General features: G+C 44.0%; 1 protein-coding gene across 1 annotated transcript in view; it reads left to right on the top strand.

Annotated features, from left to right (window-relative positions):
- The first annotated feature begins 12,442 nt into the window (after window positions 1-12,442).
- Window positions 12,443-15,816, top strand: part of PRKD1 (protein kinase D1) — a 178,861-nt gene continuing 175,487 nt past the window's right edge. The window contains exon 1 of the mRNA XM_069730230.1: window positions 12,443-12,944. Coding sequence (XP_069586331.1) covers window positions 12,783-12,944 — 162 coding nt within the window. The 5' untranslated portion in view covers window positions 12,443-12,782. The remainder of the gene's footprint in view (window positions 12,945-15,816) is intronic.

Here is a 15,816-nt window from a genome sequence, read left to right as displayed (position 1 = left end):
CGACGTACGATTCTCAGCGGGGTCCCTGATCGCAGTAGCGTGTCAGACACAGCGAGATCGTAAGGATATCGCTGGAACGTCACGGATCGTGCTGTCCTAGAGACCAAAGTGCCACTGTGTGACGGTACCCTTACTCACGGCAAACTACTGTCTAGCTTTTTTATGTCTGTCAGCAGTGGGGTCCTTCTGGGTCTCCTGCCATAGCGTTTCATTTAATTCAAATGCCGTCGGATAGTTCACGCTGACACTGATGCACCCTGAGCCTGCAGGACAGAATGGATTTCTTTGAAACTTGATTGTGGCTGCTTATCCACCATCTGGACTATCCTGCATTTCAACCTTTCATCAATTTTTCTCTGCCATCCACGTCCAGGGAGAGTAGCCACAGTTACAAAGGTTGTAAACTTCTAGATTATGTTGCACACCATGGATAAAGGAACATCATGATCTATGAAGATAGACTTGTAACCTTGAAATTGTTGATATTGTTTAAAGGGAACCTGTCACCCCCCTGGCGTTTTTAACTAAAAGAGCCAGCTTGTGCAGCACTAATGCTGCATTCTGTCAAGGTGGTTCTTTTTTTGGGGGTCCCTTCCAACAATGCAATATCAATTTTTAGACCAAACACCTAACCACCACGGAGTAAGAAATCACCAGAAAGTCTTGAAGCTCAGGAATCTAAAATATAGTATACAGAAAAAAATCCTTATTATACTAGTGAGCTGTCATTTTTACCCCCATATATTTATAAAACCGATATCGCTGTGCTATCACACTTGTGTGTATGGTCACATGGTTATAGACCCTATACAGGGCTATGCACTTTGGGCACTTTAAAAAGTGAGCTGTTGTCTTTTATATTATTATTTATTTTGTGTTGTGCACACTTTTTTGGCAACTTTTTTTCACAATGCTATTGAGCTTTTTTGTGTAATGTTCACGTATACAGTGTTTTAATATTTTATTCCTATACACCGTTTATATATCTATTACACTGTTAGTTTATTTGCATCTTTTGGTTTGCACAGCGACAAAGCGAATGTAAGGATTTTTTTCTGTATTGGGGGTTGCTCTGTTGAGTATGGGTACCATGTAATCCTGTCCCTGCAATTGTTTTATAGATACAATAATATATTTTTTAGAATTTTTTTTTAGATATATACTATTGCCACTTCATTAAATAAAGGCATATTTTAGATTCCTGAGCTTCAAGACTTTCTGGTGATTTCTTACTCCGTGGTGGTTAGGTGTTTGGTCTCTTCATCACAGTGGTCTCCACTGGTGCTCTCACAGTGCACCCTAATTACCGGTCTATTCTGATTCTAATAGTATATATTTCAGAGGTATAGAATTTGTGGATATAATAAGGGTCTACTGTGTCTAAATTAATTATATATTGCTGTGTTCCGCACAGGTTTTTTCCTTACTATCCGGATATGGATTTCAAAACCAGAGAGTTGTCATGGCAGGGACAAATCAATGCTGTATTTTCAAATGGCAATACGACTATCGTGGTTACTGACGGTTTGCAATTTGATGATCTTTTTAAAACTATTAAGAATTTGACGTATAAGAGAACCAGGGCCTGATGGAGTAAGGCCTTTTTAGAAAACTATATCCAGCACCAATTAATCCCTAGAGGATTACGGATACATGTAACACATGCTTTTCCCGTTACTGATGAGGAATTCATTAAAAGTTGGGAAGGGGTATGTAATACTGCCTCTAGACAGTTGATGGAACTATTAGTAAAATATAATTCAAAAAATATAGTTACTATTGATAAATCCCTGGACAAAGTGTACATCAAAGCTAAAAATTGTTTGTCAGCTGAGCAATTATCATCTATGGATAGTCTACTGGAGAAACAGATGGATCAATGGATAAAAGATATCCAAACTACTGAGAGAAATAAATTAACAAGAGATCAAAGGGATTTCTCCAGTGGAAGGATTTATAGGTGGCGTAAACACCAACAGGATGATAATGCACGTAACCGGATTGACTCTGCTTCATCAAATCAAGCCATAGTAGATGTTTCTGGTGCCTCCTCATCCGCCTCTGTTTCTACTTTGGCTTCTATAACCTCCACTCCTAAACGCAAGCGTGAACCCCGATATGAATAATTTGAAGGTGATTAATTTGTGCAATTATACTTTATCTGAAACTGAAATAAATGTTCTAAAAAAGGTCTCACGTTTTGCCCTACGGCACAATTTGATAAGTTTGTAGCTATCAAAGACTTACATTTATTTGCTAGGAAATTAATGTTTAAAAAATATTTTCACAATGAAGAACTGTTAAAATTGTTTCCAACAGAGGCGAAGCAGGAGGCACTAGAGATTTTGGACGAACTAGCCCAAGAGCACAATGATCCATTGGGAGGTAAGATCCCGTCATCTATTCGGCCCAGATCTCGGAGGTTTCCCCCCTTGTCAGCCTGTCCCATTATTGATACCTTTGTCAAAACGGTCAGCAGAGAATTTGACAAAATTCCTCGTTTTCCATGTATTGAAAACTTAGATAAGACCGAAAAAATAGCTTTAAATAATTTGGAACAATTGAATGATGTGGTGATTAAACCGGCTGACAAGGGGGGCAACGTTGTGATCTGGCCTAAGCAGATGTATGAATCTGAGGCATTTCGGCAGCAAAGAGACAATGTATACCATAAAAAATTGACATTCAACCCCTTGGGAAAATTTAGAGCTGAACTTTCGGGGATTTCAAAAGATGCCCTAGAAACAGGGATTATTAGCAAGGATTTATATGGAGCCCTTCAAGTACCTGAACCAACTGTGTCAACCTTTTGCTTATTACCCAAAGTGCACAAAGATCAAAAAATTCCACCAGGCAGACCCATCATAACTGGATGTGGTAACTATCTTGAGAAAATAAACAAATTCATTGATTCAAAATTACAACCCCTGGTTGAGAATTTGCCCTCATTTATAAAAGATACAAATGAACTCTTGAAAAAGATAGATGGCCTTTATGTCGGTGAAGACACACTTTTCGTGTCTTGTGACGTCGAGAGTTTATACACTAACATTCGCCATAGTGATGGTGTCCAGGCGGCAGAATATTTCTTGAACTCTTCATCTGTACCCACATCCATGAGACAATTTATTGTGAGAATGCTTGAATTTTCACTTACAAAAATTTTTTTTTCTTTTTAAAGGGTCCCTCTACCTACAGCTCCAGGGAACAGCCATGGGTGCGTCATTTGTGCCCTCATATGCAAATTTGTTCCTGGGGCTGTGGGAGAGGGACCTATTTCACACTGAGCCTGTATCATCAATGGACCGCATCCCTATTTGGGTGCGGTTCATTGATGATATATTTTTTATTTGGCAGGGTTCCATGGATTCGTTTCACATTTTTATGGAGCAATTAAATCAAAATCGTTTGAACATCCATCTAACCTATAAGTGTGATATGAAATTTATGGAATTTTTGGATGTGGGTATACATAGGGATGAGAGCGGCTGCCTATACACCAACATCTTTCGTAAGTCTACGGCGGTGAATTCCTTTCTACATGCCTCCTCATCACACCCTCCCACTATGATCAAATCGATCCCGATAGGCCAATTTTTGCGCCTACGAAGGATCTGCACAAATGAGGCGGACTTTGAAAATCAAGCTTTGGACCTCAAAGAAAGGTTTTTGGAGAGAGGATATAGTAAGCGTTCAGTGAAGAAGGGATACAATCGTGCTAAGCATATTACGAGACATCAAGCTCTTTATGAAAGAAAGCCATTGAGACCAAATAGGGTAGTGAGATACATCACACAATACCATGGTCAAACTGAGTTGATGAGGACATATATAAATAAATCATGGGCAATTTTAAAAGCTGACCCAATCCTAACACAGTATATTGGCGAAACATGTAACATAACATATCGTAGATCAAGGAACTTAAAGGATCAATTGGTCAGAAGCCATTACTCATATAATTCAGAAATTCAGTCTTTCCTTACAAATACTAAGGCTGTACCTGGATACAAACCATGGGGCCAATGTGTCGCATGTACTAATATCAAAAGAACTGATACATTTTGCAACCATAATGGTACTACCATATACAAAATCAAACAGGTCATTACTTGTACTTACAAAGCCGTCATTTACCACGCCACATGCCCATGCTCTCTGGTGTATGTGGGAATGACAACTAGGCAACTTAAGGTACGCACCAGGGAACATGTCTTGGGAATTTTAGCTGCTAAAGAAGTGGAGGATATATCCTCATTAAAAACAATCCCAAAACACTTCAAACTGCATCATGGGTGTGACGCATCTTTGTTGAAGGTAACCGGCATAGATATGATTAAAATAAATGAGAGAGGTGGTGAAATAAGTATGGCCTTGGCTAGGAAAGAAACAAAATGGATATGGACCCTGGGCACGGTATCACCTAAAGGGTTAAATGAAAATCTTAGCTTTGCACCTTTTTTATAAACCGTGTTTTGTAACCTTTTATTTCTTTGTGGTTTTATGATTCTTAATCCTTTTATATTTTTATATATTGACTAGATTGTAGCCCGATTCTAACGCATCGGGTATTCTAGAATATGCATGTCCCCATAGTATATGGACAATAATGATTCCAGAATTTGCGGCACACTGTGCCCATTGCAGATTGGTCGAGGCAACCTTTATGACATCATCGTCGCCATGGCAACCATTATGACATCATCGTCGCTGTGCCCGTTGCTGATTGGTCGAGGCCTGGCGGCCTCGACCAATCAGAGGCGCAGGATTTCTACGTCGATGCTGTGCCGGTCTCTGATTATGACATCTACGTCGATACTGTGCCCGTCGCTGAATCAGAAACGTGAGATGTCTACGTCCTTTATGACATCATCGACGCTGTGCCCGTTGCTGATTGGTCGAGGCCTGGCGGCCTCGACCAATCAGACGCGGGATTTCTACGTCCTTTATGACATCATCGTCGCTGTGCCCGTTGCTGATTGGTCGAGGCCTGGCGGCCTCGACCAATCAGAGACGCGGGATTTCTACGTCGATGCTGTGCCGGTCTCTGATTGGTCGAGGCCTGGCGGCCTCGACCAATCAGAGAGCCGGGATTTCCAGGACAGACAGACAGACAGACAGACAGACGGAAAAACCCTTAGGCAATTTTTATATACTAGATTGTGGCCCGATTCTAACGCATCGGGTATTCTAGAATATGCATGTCCCCGTAGTATATGGACAATGATGATTCCAGAATTCGCGGCAGACTGTGCACATCGCTGATTGGTTGAGGCAACCTTTATGACATCATCATCGCCATGGCAACCATTATGACATCTACATCGATACTGTGCCCGTCGCTGAAACAGAAACGTGAGATGTCTACGTCCTTTATGACATCATCGTCGCTGTGCCCGTTGCTGATTGGTCGAGGCCTGGCGGCCTCGACCAATCAGAGACGCGGGATTTCTACGTCGATGCTGTGCCGGTCTCTGATTGGTCGAGGCCTGGTGGCCTCGACCAATCAGAGAGCCGGGATTTCCAGGACAGACAGACAGACAGACAGACAGACAGACAGACGGAAAAACCCTTAGGCAATTATATATATAGATTGATTGTAGTGTTATATTTACTTACCTATGGCGGACTGTGGGTTCTGTACGTAACACTCTTGCCGGTAGTATTGGATGGCTGGACTGTAGAACACGATATATATTGATGAAGTCTACAATCAACTATCTGGAGCAAAAAAAGAAAGAGGAGATTAAAGGAAAAGAAAACGAAAAAGATTTTTTTCTGTTATATTCCTTCATTATTTTGTGTTCCTATAATTGATATTTCACCAATTTTTTATTTATTATTTTTTTGTTTTTTTCTTTTCTGAATATTTTTATTATTGTTATTTTTATTTTTATATTTTTTTATTATTTTTCTCTTTATTATTTCTTTTCTTTTCACATATTATTTATTATTTTTCATTTATTTTCTATTGATTATTATTTATTAATTTTTATTTATATTTCCCTACCCTTTATATATTTATTTATTTCTTTTTGAATGGGTTAGGAGTCATATATTTAATTCCCCCCCCTTTTTTATATATATATATATAATATAGCGTAAAGTATATATGCCCGAACCTTATAAATATTGCTCTCATATGGCCCCATTTTTTCTGCTTGTCTAGCTCCATGTAGACAATTAGGCATTGACGTGCGTTATATACAACTCAGCTTAATATGTATAAGTCTGAGTTGTATGATCAACCATTTCCCTCTCATTTGCTCTCCTCCCCCTTTTTTCTGTTCTCCCAGCTCCATGCGAACATTTAGATATGACTTTTATATTTTGCGTGTGATCTACCATATATTATGGGTAATAGATCACTTACGCTCTTCCCACACTGTGTCCCTGGTTGTGCGCATGCCCAGCACATGGGCACACTTAGGATACCGCCGCAGGGTGTGCAGGCGCGGTTCCGTTACGTTCTGTTCCGTTCGCTAAGCACCTGCCAGGTTCCCACGCCTGACAGGGGCCCCCCTGTGCCTTCTCCCTGCAACACCCCCTGCCACGGGATGTTGCCTGGTTCCAACCCAGTCAGCTTCTGACTAACTTTCTCCCCAGCCCCTAGTTTTACCAGTGTGAGGAGTGGTCCAATAAATAAAGCCTTTTTCTCCCCCTAGTGGCCGGAGTGTGAAGTGTAATGTGTTCTGGTGATACCTGGTCAGGAGAACTCCTTAGTGCCATCAGACGTAGCGCTACTCCACTTAGCGGCAGAGTGCCATACTGCAACGACCAGGTCTCTGGGGCGCTGCAACTGCAGCCTTGCAGAGCTGGTGTTCTGGGTTCAAATCCCACCAAAGACAACATCTGCAAGGAGTTTGTATGTTCTCCCCGTGTTTACGTGGGTTTCCTCTGGGGACTTCAGTTTCTTCCGACATTCCAAAGACATAGTGATAGGGAATTTAGATTGTGAGCCCCATTGGGGACAAGGATGATAAAGTCTGTAAAGCGCTGCGGAATATGTTGGCGCTAAATAAATAGATTATTATTATTATACTATATGGAGGACTGAGGAGTGTATTATACTATATGGAGGACCGAGCAATGTATTCTAATGTATGGAGGACTATGAGGAGTGCATTATACTATATGGAGGACTGAGGAGTGTATTATACTATATGGAGGACTATAAGGAGTGTATTATACTATATGGAGGACTATGAGGAGTGTATTATACTATATGGAGGACTATGAGGAGTGTATTATACTATATGGAGGACTGAGCAGTGTATTTTAACATATATATATGGAGGACTATGAGGAGTGTATTATATTATATGGAGGACTGAGCAGTGTATTTTAATATATGGAGGACTATGAAGAGTGTATTATACTATATGGTGGACTGAGTAGTGTATTATACTATATGGAGGACTGAGTGTATTTTAATATATGGAGGACTATGAGGACTGTATTATACTATATGGAGAACTATGAGGAGTGTATTATACTAAGTGTAGGACTGAGCAGTGTATTTTAATATATGGAGGACTATGAAGAGTGTATTATACTATATGGAGGACTATGGGGAATGTATAATACTATATGGAGCACTATGAGGCGAGTGTTATACTATATGGAGGAATGAACAGTGTATTTTAATATATGGAGGACTATGAGGAATGTATTATACTATATGGAGGACTGAGCAGTGTATTTTAATATATGGAGGACTATGAGGAGTGTATTATACTATATGGAGGACTGAGGAGTGTATTTTAATATATGGAGGACTATAGGGAGTGTATTATACTATATGGAGGACTATGGGGCACATTATATTATATGGAGGACTATGGGATGTGCATTTTACAATATGGAGGACTGTGGTGCACATTATACTATGTGGAGGACTATGGGGAGTATCATACTAAGCAAGCAAAATGCTGCATATTCATTGAGTGATTGGATCGTTCATGCGGGAACAAAAATCATTGTTCTCAGCAGCACATCGCTGGTGTAAACTGTAGATATGCTGCTGATAACATGATACTGGTCTAATAGTGATTGTTCTGTTCCTATCATTCTTTCTCAGTTGGTGTAAAGAGGACGGGAATCAAGTGAACGACTTCAGTATTGTCGATCACACTCATTTAGCGGCCTGAACTCAGCGCATGTAAATAAAACAGAAATGCTTATGTGTGATGTGCAATATGTTAGCATTTGGGGCCCCATTTTAAACTTTTGCCTAGGTCCCCACTTTGCCTAAAACCAGCCCTGAGTGTCAGTGTGTACAGGTGCCCTCTCATCCCTCTCCTGTCCGCAGCAGCCGCTCCCTGCACACAAGGTCACTCAGTAGTGGTCACTGCTGACAAGAGTGTGAGATAAGAGCATGTACACACTGCCAGAGCTACTGGGAATTACTTGCTTCTGTCCCCGGCTGGAGTTTGTTTTTAAAAAAATAATCTGTTCTTTACTCACCCTCCCCAGGCCCAGCATTAAGTCTCAGCTGCTGCTCTCAGTGACTGTTATAGTCTTTAGCGCTGATGTCACATTGACATGGCTGAAGCCAGTGAGCTCAGCGATTCTGAGTGGTTCGTGTTGTCAATTAGGGCAGACCTGTTGAGCTGAGTGATTGGAAGCAGCGCTGTTTACCTGATATCAGTGCTGCCGAGAATAACAGACACCGGGAGCAATGGATGAAACTTAGTGCTGGACCTGGGGAGGGTGAGTAAGAAATAACTTAGAAAGATATAAAAAGGTTTAACCATGAAAACTCAGCCACTGTGCAGACACGTCAGGAACTCACCGTCATATCCGAGAGTTTGCATTTGTATAGCGGCTATACTTGTGGCATCTGTACCGGTATGGTGGCTGTCACATCATGGAAGTGTATTGTACAAACAACTTGTCCAACCTGTCATTGGTACCGGTGCCATACCAGATGCATATTATTATGCAGAGGCTGTAATTAGGCAAACCTTTCCTAGCCTGGCATCATCCAGAGTGGGATGTCAATGAAGAAGAAAGGGCGTGTAATTACAGTGTGACTAGTCACCCCTACAGCCCCGCCCAGATGACTACTGAGATGTGTGTGCAGAGGTATTGTAACTTTACTCTTTTCCTCCTTTTTTTTCTCTACTTTATAAATGTTTCTCTACTTTATAACTTTTCCTTAATATAACTTTACTTTTTCCCCACTTTATAACTTTTTTCCTTCCTTCTTTTTTGTCGAACTTTTTCCCTACTTTATCATTTTTCCCTATTATAACTTTACTTTTCTCTGTTTTTTTCTAACTTTTTCCCCACTTTATAACTTTTCCCTATTATAACTTTATTTTTCCCCTCCTTTTTCCCTACTCTATAATTTTTCCCTATTATAACTTTACCTTTCCCTGCTTTTTTCTCTAACTTTATTCCTATTTTTTAACTTCTTCTTTCCCCACTTTATAACTTTTGCCTATGACAACTTTATTTTTCCCTCCTTTTTCCCTACTCCTTTCCCTTTTATAATTGTACTTTTCTCTTTTTTCCTACTTTATAATTTCTTATTTCCCTACTATATAACTTGTTTTCAATACGCTAACTTTTGCCTATAACTTTATTTTTCCCTCCTTTTTCCCCACTTTATAACTTTTGCCTATTACTTTATTTTTTCCCTTCTTTTTCCCTACTCTATAACTTTTCCCTATAACTTTATTTTTCCCTCCTTTTTCATCACTCTATAACTTTTCCCTGTTATAACTTTAGTTTTTCCCTTCTTTTTCCCTACTCTATAACTTTTCCTATTATAACTTTAATTTTCCCTTCTTTTTCCCTACTCTATACCTTTTCCCTATTATAACTTTATCTTTACCTTCCTTCTTTTGCCCACTTTTTCTCTCCCTGCTGTTTTCCCCAGGGACATGGCTGAAAGAGTACATAGAAGTCCTGCTACATTATGACATCAGTTTAATATGAAAACCTGTCTCCTAATGGAATTTAATGTAGAAATCTCCAATATTGAGGATGGATTCCCTACCCATTGACGATTAGTTACAAGAAAATGGGAATGAGAGTGAGTATGGGAATGGGTGATGTGGAGAGAGTGCTGCGGGAAGAAAGTGTCATGTGTGAGACAACACGTGGGAGGCGTAGATTTATCCATGTAGATATTCAAGAATTCTGCACATAGTACTCGCCATGAATCTCAGCCATGACAAAATATGTGTAAGGAAATCTCAAGCCACAAGCAATAATCTTGGTTTTGGCAGGAGATTCACCCTCACTCCCCCAAGTCTTTACTTCGCCGCTGCATTCTTGGAGCTCAGCACTTGAGGACCCCAGAGAGCGGGTTACGAAGCTGCGGCATGCCGTGCGCACAGGTCGTTTCGTGCCATGTATAGAGCACTTTCCACTTCCTAAAAATAAGGGAAAATGTAATAAAACTACCACAGCTGGGTGCAGTCAGCATGGATGACAGACCGCTAATTCACGGCACAGATCATCTTCACCTGCAGGGTCAATGATTTGCCATAGAAGCCCGGGAACCACTGAGGATTGTAGGCTGGAATCCTTGGACATCATTTTTTCTATATACTGCTGTGCTGTAAGCAAGAAGAAACATTAAAATAAATAAATAAGCCTAAAAGTTGGAATCACCTGCTGAAAAACTCGCTCAAAAACTCAATAAAAATTGTAGAAAAAAAATCGGTATCAGCGCAAGCGAAAAAATCCAATCTTTGAAAATTAATTCACTTCTGTATTTACTGTCGCAAAAAGGGGGGAAAAAAAAGTGAAACACCAGAATTGACGATTTTGGATGCCGCACTTCACCCAAAAAATGCAATAAAAAAGCTATCAAAACAACATATGTTCCCCAAGACGGTATACAAGCCCTGACCGAGGCCCAGAAATATAGAAAATACTAGTGATCCCCAACAATAGAGACTGAAAGCAAAACGTAGATTTTAAAAACGTCTGGAAAAAATGTTAGCTACCACAATAGGAACAAAAAATGCTACGGGTTTGACATCAGAGGAGCGTGAAGGGGCAGCCTGAGCCCATCACTGCCCTGGCAGAACATTAAAAACAAAATGTGCTTTACTTCCCCTTCCCAGGTCCGGCACTGAGTCTCCGCCACTGCTCCCAGACTCTGCTATCAACACCGCTGCAGCCAATCAGTGAGCTGAGCCGCTCTGGCCAGTTGACGGCATGCCGCAGAACTCACCGATTGGCTGCAGTGCTGTGGACGTGATGTCACTGCTAAAGAGAATAACGGACACCGGGGAGCAGTGGCGGTGACTCAGAGCTGGACCTGGGGAGAAGGAGTAAGGCTCCAATAGTTTTTTATAACAAACTGCAGCCGGGTAAGAGTTTTTGAACGTGGAAAACCCCTTTAAATGTAAAATGACTGATCATTATGTGTCCCAACAACATGTGCTGGGGATGAGTCAGGAGACCCCGATACACAGTAGTTAGGGGATTGGCTGAGGTTCGCTTAATGTGGCCTTTATATGTAATGCACATAGTTATAGGAGCAGATTAGCAACTGACGGGCCCTAAGGAAACTCATCTCCCTGGAGAAAAAGGATCAGGCTGACAGAATGGACATGTCTGATCTTCCCTCTGTCAGGGGCAGCTGGAGAGCTTCACACACTGTGCCTTGGGCTGGGCACGAAGGAGACAGGAAGGGACTATAGCGAAAGGAGTGCATGTTGCCCAGTCGGAGTGGCCGGCAGGTCCTGCAGAGCCGTGTGCGTCCAGCAGGGGGAGCTCGGACCGGCAGCGCTGTGTGTGTCCAGCAGGGGAGGTCGGACTTGTAGATCAGTGTGGGTCCAGCAGGGGGAGCTCCGGGTCCGTAGAGCGGTGTGTGTCCAGCAGGGGGAGCTCGGGCCTGCAGCGTTGTGTGTGTCCAGCAGGGGGAGCTCGGACTTGCAGCGCTGTGTGTATCCAGTAGGGGGAGCTCGGGTCTGTAGAGCGGTGTGTGTCCAGCAGGGGGAGCTCGGGCCTGCAGCGCTGTGTGTATCCAGCAGGGGGAGCTCGGGCCTGCAGCGCTGTGTGCATCCAGCAGGGGGAGCTCGGGCCTGCAGCGCTGTGTGCATCCAGCAGGGGGAGCTCGGGCCTGCAGCGCTGTGTGCATCCAGCAGGGGGAGCTCGGACCTGCAGCGCTGTGTGTATCCAGCAGGGGGAGCTCGGGCCTGCAGCGCTGTGTGTATCCAGCAGGGGGAGCTCGGGCCTGCAGCGCTGTGTGTATCCAGCAGGGGGAGCTCGGGCCTGCAGCGCTGTGTGTATCCAGCAGGGGGAGCTCGGGCCTGCAGCGCTGTGTGTATCCAGCAGGGGGAGCTCGGGCCTGCAGCGCTGTGTGTATCCAGCAGGGGGCGCTCGGGCCTGCAGCGCTGTGTGTATCCAGCAGGGGGAGCTCCAGGCCTGCAGCGCGGTGTGTGTCCGGCAGGGGGCGGCCGTGCTCTCATGCTGTGTGCAGTGTAGCGCTGTATGTGTGTGGGCGCCGCTCGGACTTGTTGTTGGGTAAAGTTTTGCTGGAAGGGAAGAGGCGGCTGTGCGCGGAGTGAGCGGCGCTTGTCAGTCCCGGGGGCCGTTCTGGTGCCGGGAGTGCGGCTATGCGGCTGGAAGTTGTGTGCTGGTCCCGCACGGCTCTCCGTGAGTGTCCGCCGTGAGTGTAACTTGTGCCGGGGCCGTGTCGGGTGCATGCTGCCTGGCGTCTAGTCACGTCCCGTGTGTCGGCCGGGTGCGGCTGTGTGTGACCCGTGTCCCCTCTCCTCTCCCCTGGTGTCTCCCGCTGGCGGGCCCAGCTGTCTATGAGCGCCCCCCCGGTGATCCGGCCGCCCAGCCCCGCGGGCCCCGGCCTCTCCCTGCAGATCCAGATCGGCCTGAGCCGGGAGCCCGTCCTACTGCCCGAGCCCGGAGAGCTGAGCCTGGGGGCCGTGCGGGAGATGGCCTGCTCCATCGTGGACCAGAAGGTGAGGCCGCCGCCACTGTCACCGTGTCATCACTACTACTACCACCACCATCATCACTACTACCATCCTACCACCACCAGAACTACTACTACATCACCATTTCTATCATCACTACTACTATCATCATCTCCACTACTACCATCACTCCTAGATAACTATTACTCCCACCATCATCATCAAACACTCCTACCACCTCCACAACTACCATCCTACCACCATCATCTCCCCTACTCCGCCACCACCACACACCCCTCCGTTGCCCCCCGTAGGCAGTGACCTGTGATCTCTTCTCTCCATACTTATTCCCGGCGCTCAGCATTGCACTTACCATATTTTCATTTCATTTGAACAAATACCTGATTTATAACTTGTCTGTAAGGCATGAGACATGGGCCGTGCCCACCATTGTGTCCCCTCTTGTAAGAGCCCTGGTGAGGAGACGATGGCCGCACTTGGTGACATCCTGAGCAGCCATAGTCACCGTCGTCCCTTAGGCACATGGATTTCTCCAGGATCTCTGATGATATTACTTTCTGTAAATGATTGAATAGTCAAAGTTTTTGACATTTTATGTTGAGAACCATTTTTCTGGAATTGTTATCCAATTTTTAGACCCACATTTCCCAGGTTGGTCACCTCTGACCTTCTTTCCTCCTGGGAGACTCTGCCTCTCTAACCTTCTCTTCTCACACAGTTGTGTGACATAGTTGACCATCGCCCATTGATACCACTCACTTTTTCCAGTCTTTTGATATCATTGTCCCAAGCTTTTTGATGCGTTGCGGCCATCAGTTTATAAATGAGATCACTTCTTCAAATGAAATGAAATCCTGTCTAATGTGAATCCGATCTGTTCTGCTGGGAATAAAATCCGGATAGAAGAGATTTCCAGATCACTGCATTGTTGTTTTCTTTCCATTTTCCCCAGGCCATGTCACACAGCCTGCTGCATTTTAGCCTGTGTTCACACAGGTAATGTGGTACATTGACAAAAGCTGCACAGAAAATCTGCATGTGATTCCCCATTAATTGCAGTCATTTTGCAATGTGTTTCTTGTAGCTGTGATATTGACTGAGGCCACAGGCATTGTACCTCTACAAAGCGATTGTCAGGCACACGACTTGTCCATGGTATTACGCCCCTTTAAGAAACCTTTATTTCTCGAGAGTGGGTAACCCCAGATTGGGGATTTCATAAATATTATGTGTTAACAGCGTTCCCCGAAAATGTCCAATGTTCTAGCAAAAGTCAGATCCGAACTTCCAGGTTGTGAGATCCCGCACCCAGACCAGGGTCTGATATTTCTTCGCTCCCTTCTCGCTTTGAAGTTGCTTGTTTTTGCGCTACTTAGCGAATGGTAATGTGACCGTTCCGTAACGTCTTCATAAAGTACCGCAGAGAGTTATGATGAGCGGAGAATTGTGGCTCTGCGTGCCGGGACCCTACAACCCAGAAGTCCTGACTTTTGCTAGTAAGTTGGGTCCTTTTGGGGAGGGACATTATGACCCTTCTGTGGGGTTTTGTTGATACATGATTTAAAAAAACAAACACACACCAGTTTGGGGCTTCCCAATCTTTAATTAAATGAAAAGGGCAGCAATAGATTGGGAACAGGGTCTCTTTTATTTAAAAGGCGTGTATTAACATGGGCAGGTAGTGCACCTGGGAGTCGGTTTATTTATTCAATTGCCAGAATGCAAAGGGAATGAATAAAAGAGAAATCAAGTAAATATTTGGTGTGAGCGTCCTATGCCTTCATAACAGCATCAGTTCTTCTAGGTACTTGGACACCGTTATAGAAGGAACTCGGCAGGGAGGTTGCTCCAAACATCTTGGAGAACTAACCACAGATATTCTGTGGATGTCACTTGTGCCAATCCTTCATGTGATCCCACATTCTGGATGATATGAGATCAGGGCTCTGTGGGGTTGGATCATCACTTTCAGGACTCCTTGATTTTCTTTCCATTGTAGACATATCTTGATGACATTGGCTGGATGTTTGTGGCCGTTGTTCTGTTGCAGAATAAATTTGGAGCCGATCAGACGCCTCCCTGATGGTTTTACTTGATGGATAAGCAGGGCTGTGGAGTTGGTCAAACCTCCGACTCCTCAATTGCCTTGACACCAACTCTGACTCCATTAAAATAGGCTCAGTCCACGACTCTCGACTCCACAGCCCTGTAGATAAGTACAGTATCTGCCGTATTTCTCAGTATTGACGATTCCATTAAACCTGACACGGTCCCCACCTCCATTTGTTGAAATTCAGCCCCAAATTTTTAAGGAACCCCCACCATTCTTCTCTGGTCATGCAGACCCTCATAATTGTACCACTTTTCGGCCAACAAACTCCCTTGTGTTACAGCCAAATATTCCACATTTTAATTCATCAGTCCAGAGCACCTGCTGTCATTTTTCCTCCCCCCACTTCGCAGTCTTTACTTCATATTTGAGTCACTTGACCTTGTTTCCCTGTAGATACGGATTCTGACTGCAGTTCTTCCATGAAGACCACTTCTGGCCAGACTTCTGAACAGTAGAGTAGCTCAGGCCCACTAAGGCTACGTTCACATTAGCGTTGTGCGGTGCTGCGTCAGGCGCAGCCGCGGCGACACATGCGTCATGCGCCCCTATATTTAACGTGGGGGGCGCATGGACATGCGTTGTCTTGCGTTTTGTGACGCATCCGTCATTGGCGCAAGCATCAGGGCGCAAAGGACGCTGCATGATGCATTTTTTTCTGCGCCAAAAATCATGCAAAAATGAACGCATGCGTCACAAAAAGCTGCGTTTTGCATGCGTTGTGCGTTGCGTCGCAGACGCAGCACCGCACAACGCAAATGTGAACTTAGCCTAATTGCTGACCGC

The sequence above is a fragment of the Ranitomeya imitator genome, chromosome 1, assembly GCF_032444005.1.
Source record: "Ranitomeya imitator isolate aRanImi1 chromosome 1, aRanImi1.pri, whole genome shotgun sequence".
Taxonomy (NCBI): Eukaryota; Metazoa; Chordata; class Amphibia; order Anura; family Dendrobatidae; genus Ranitomeya; species Ranitomeya imitator.
Note: the sequence above shows the minus strand (reverse complement) of the source record. Positions and strands in the feature narration are given on the sequence as shown.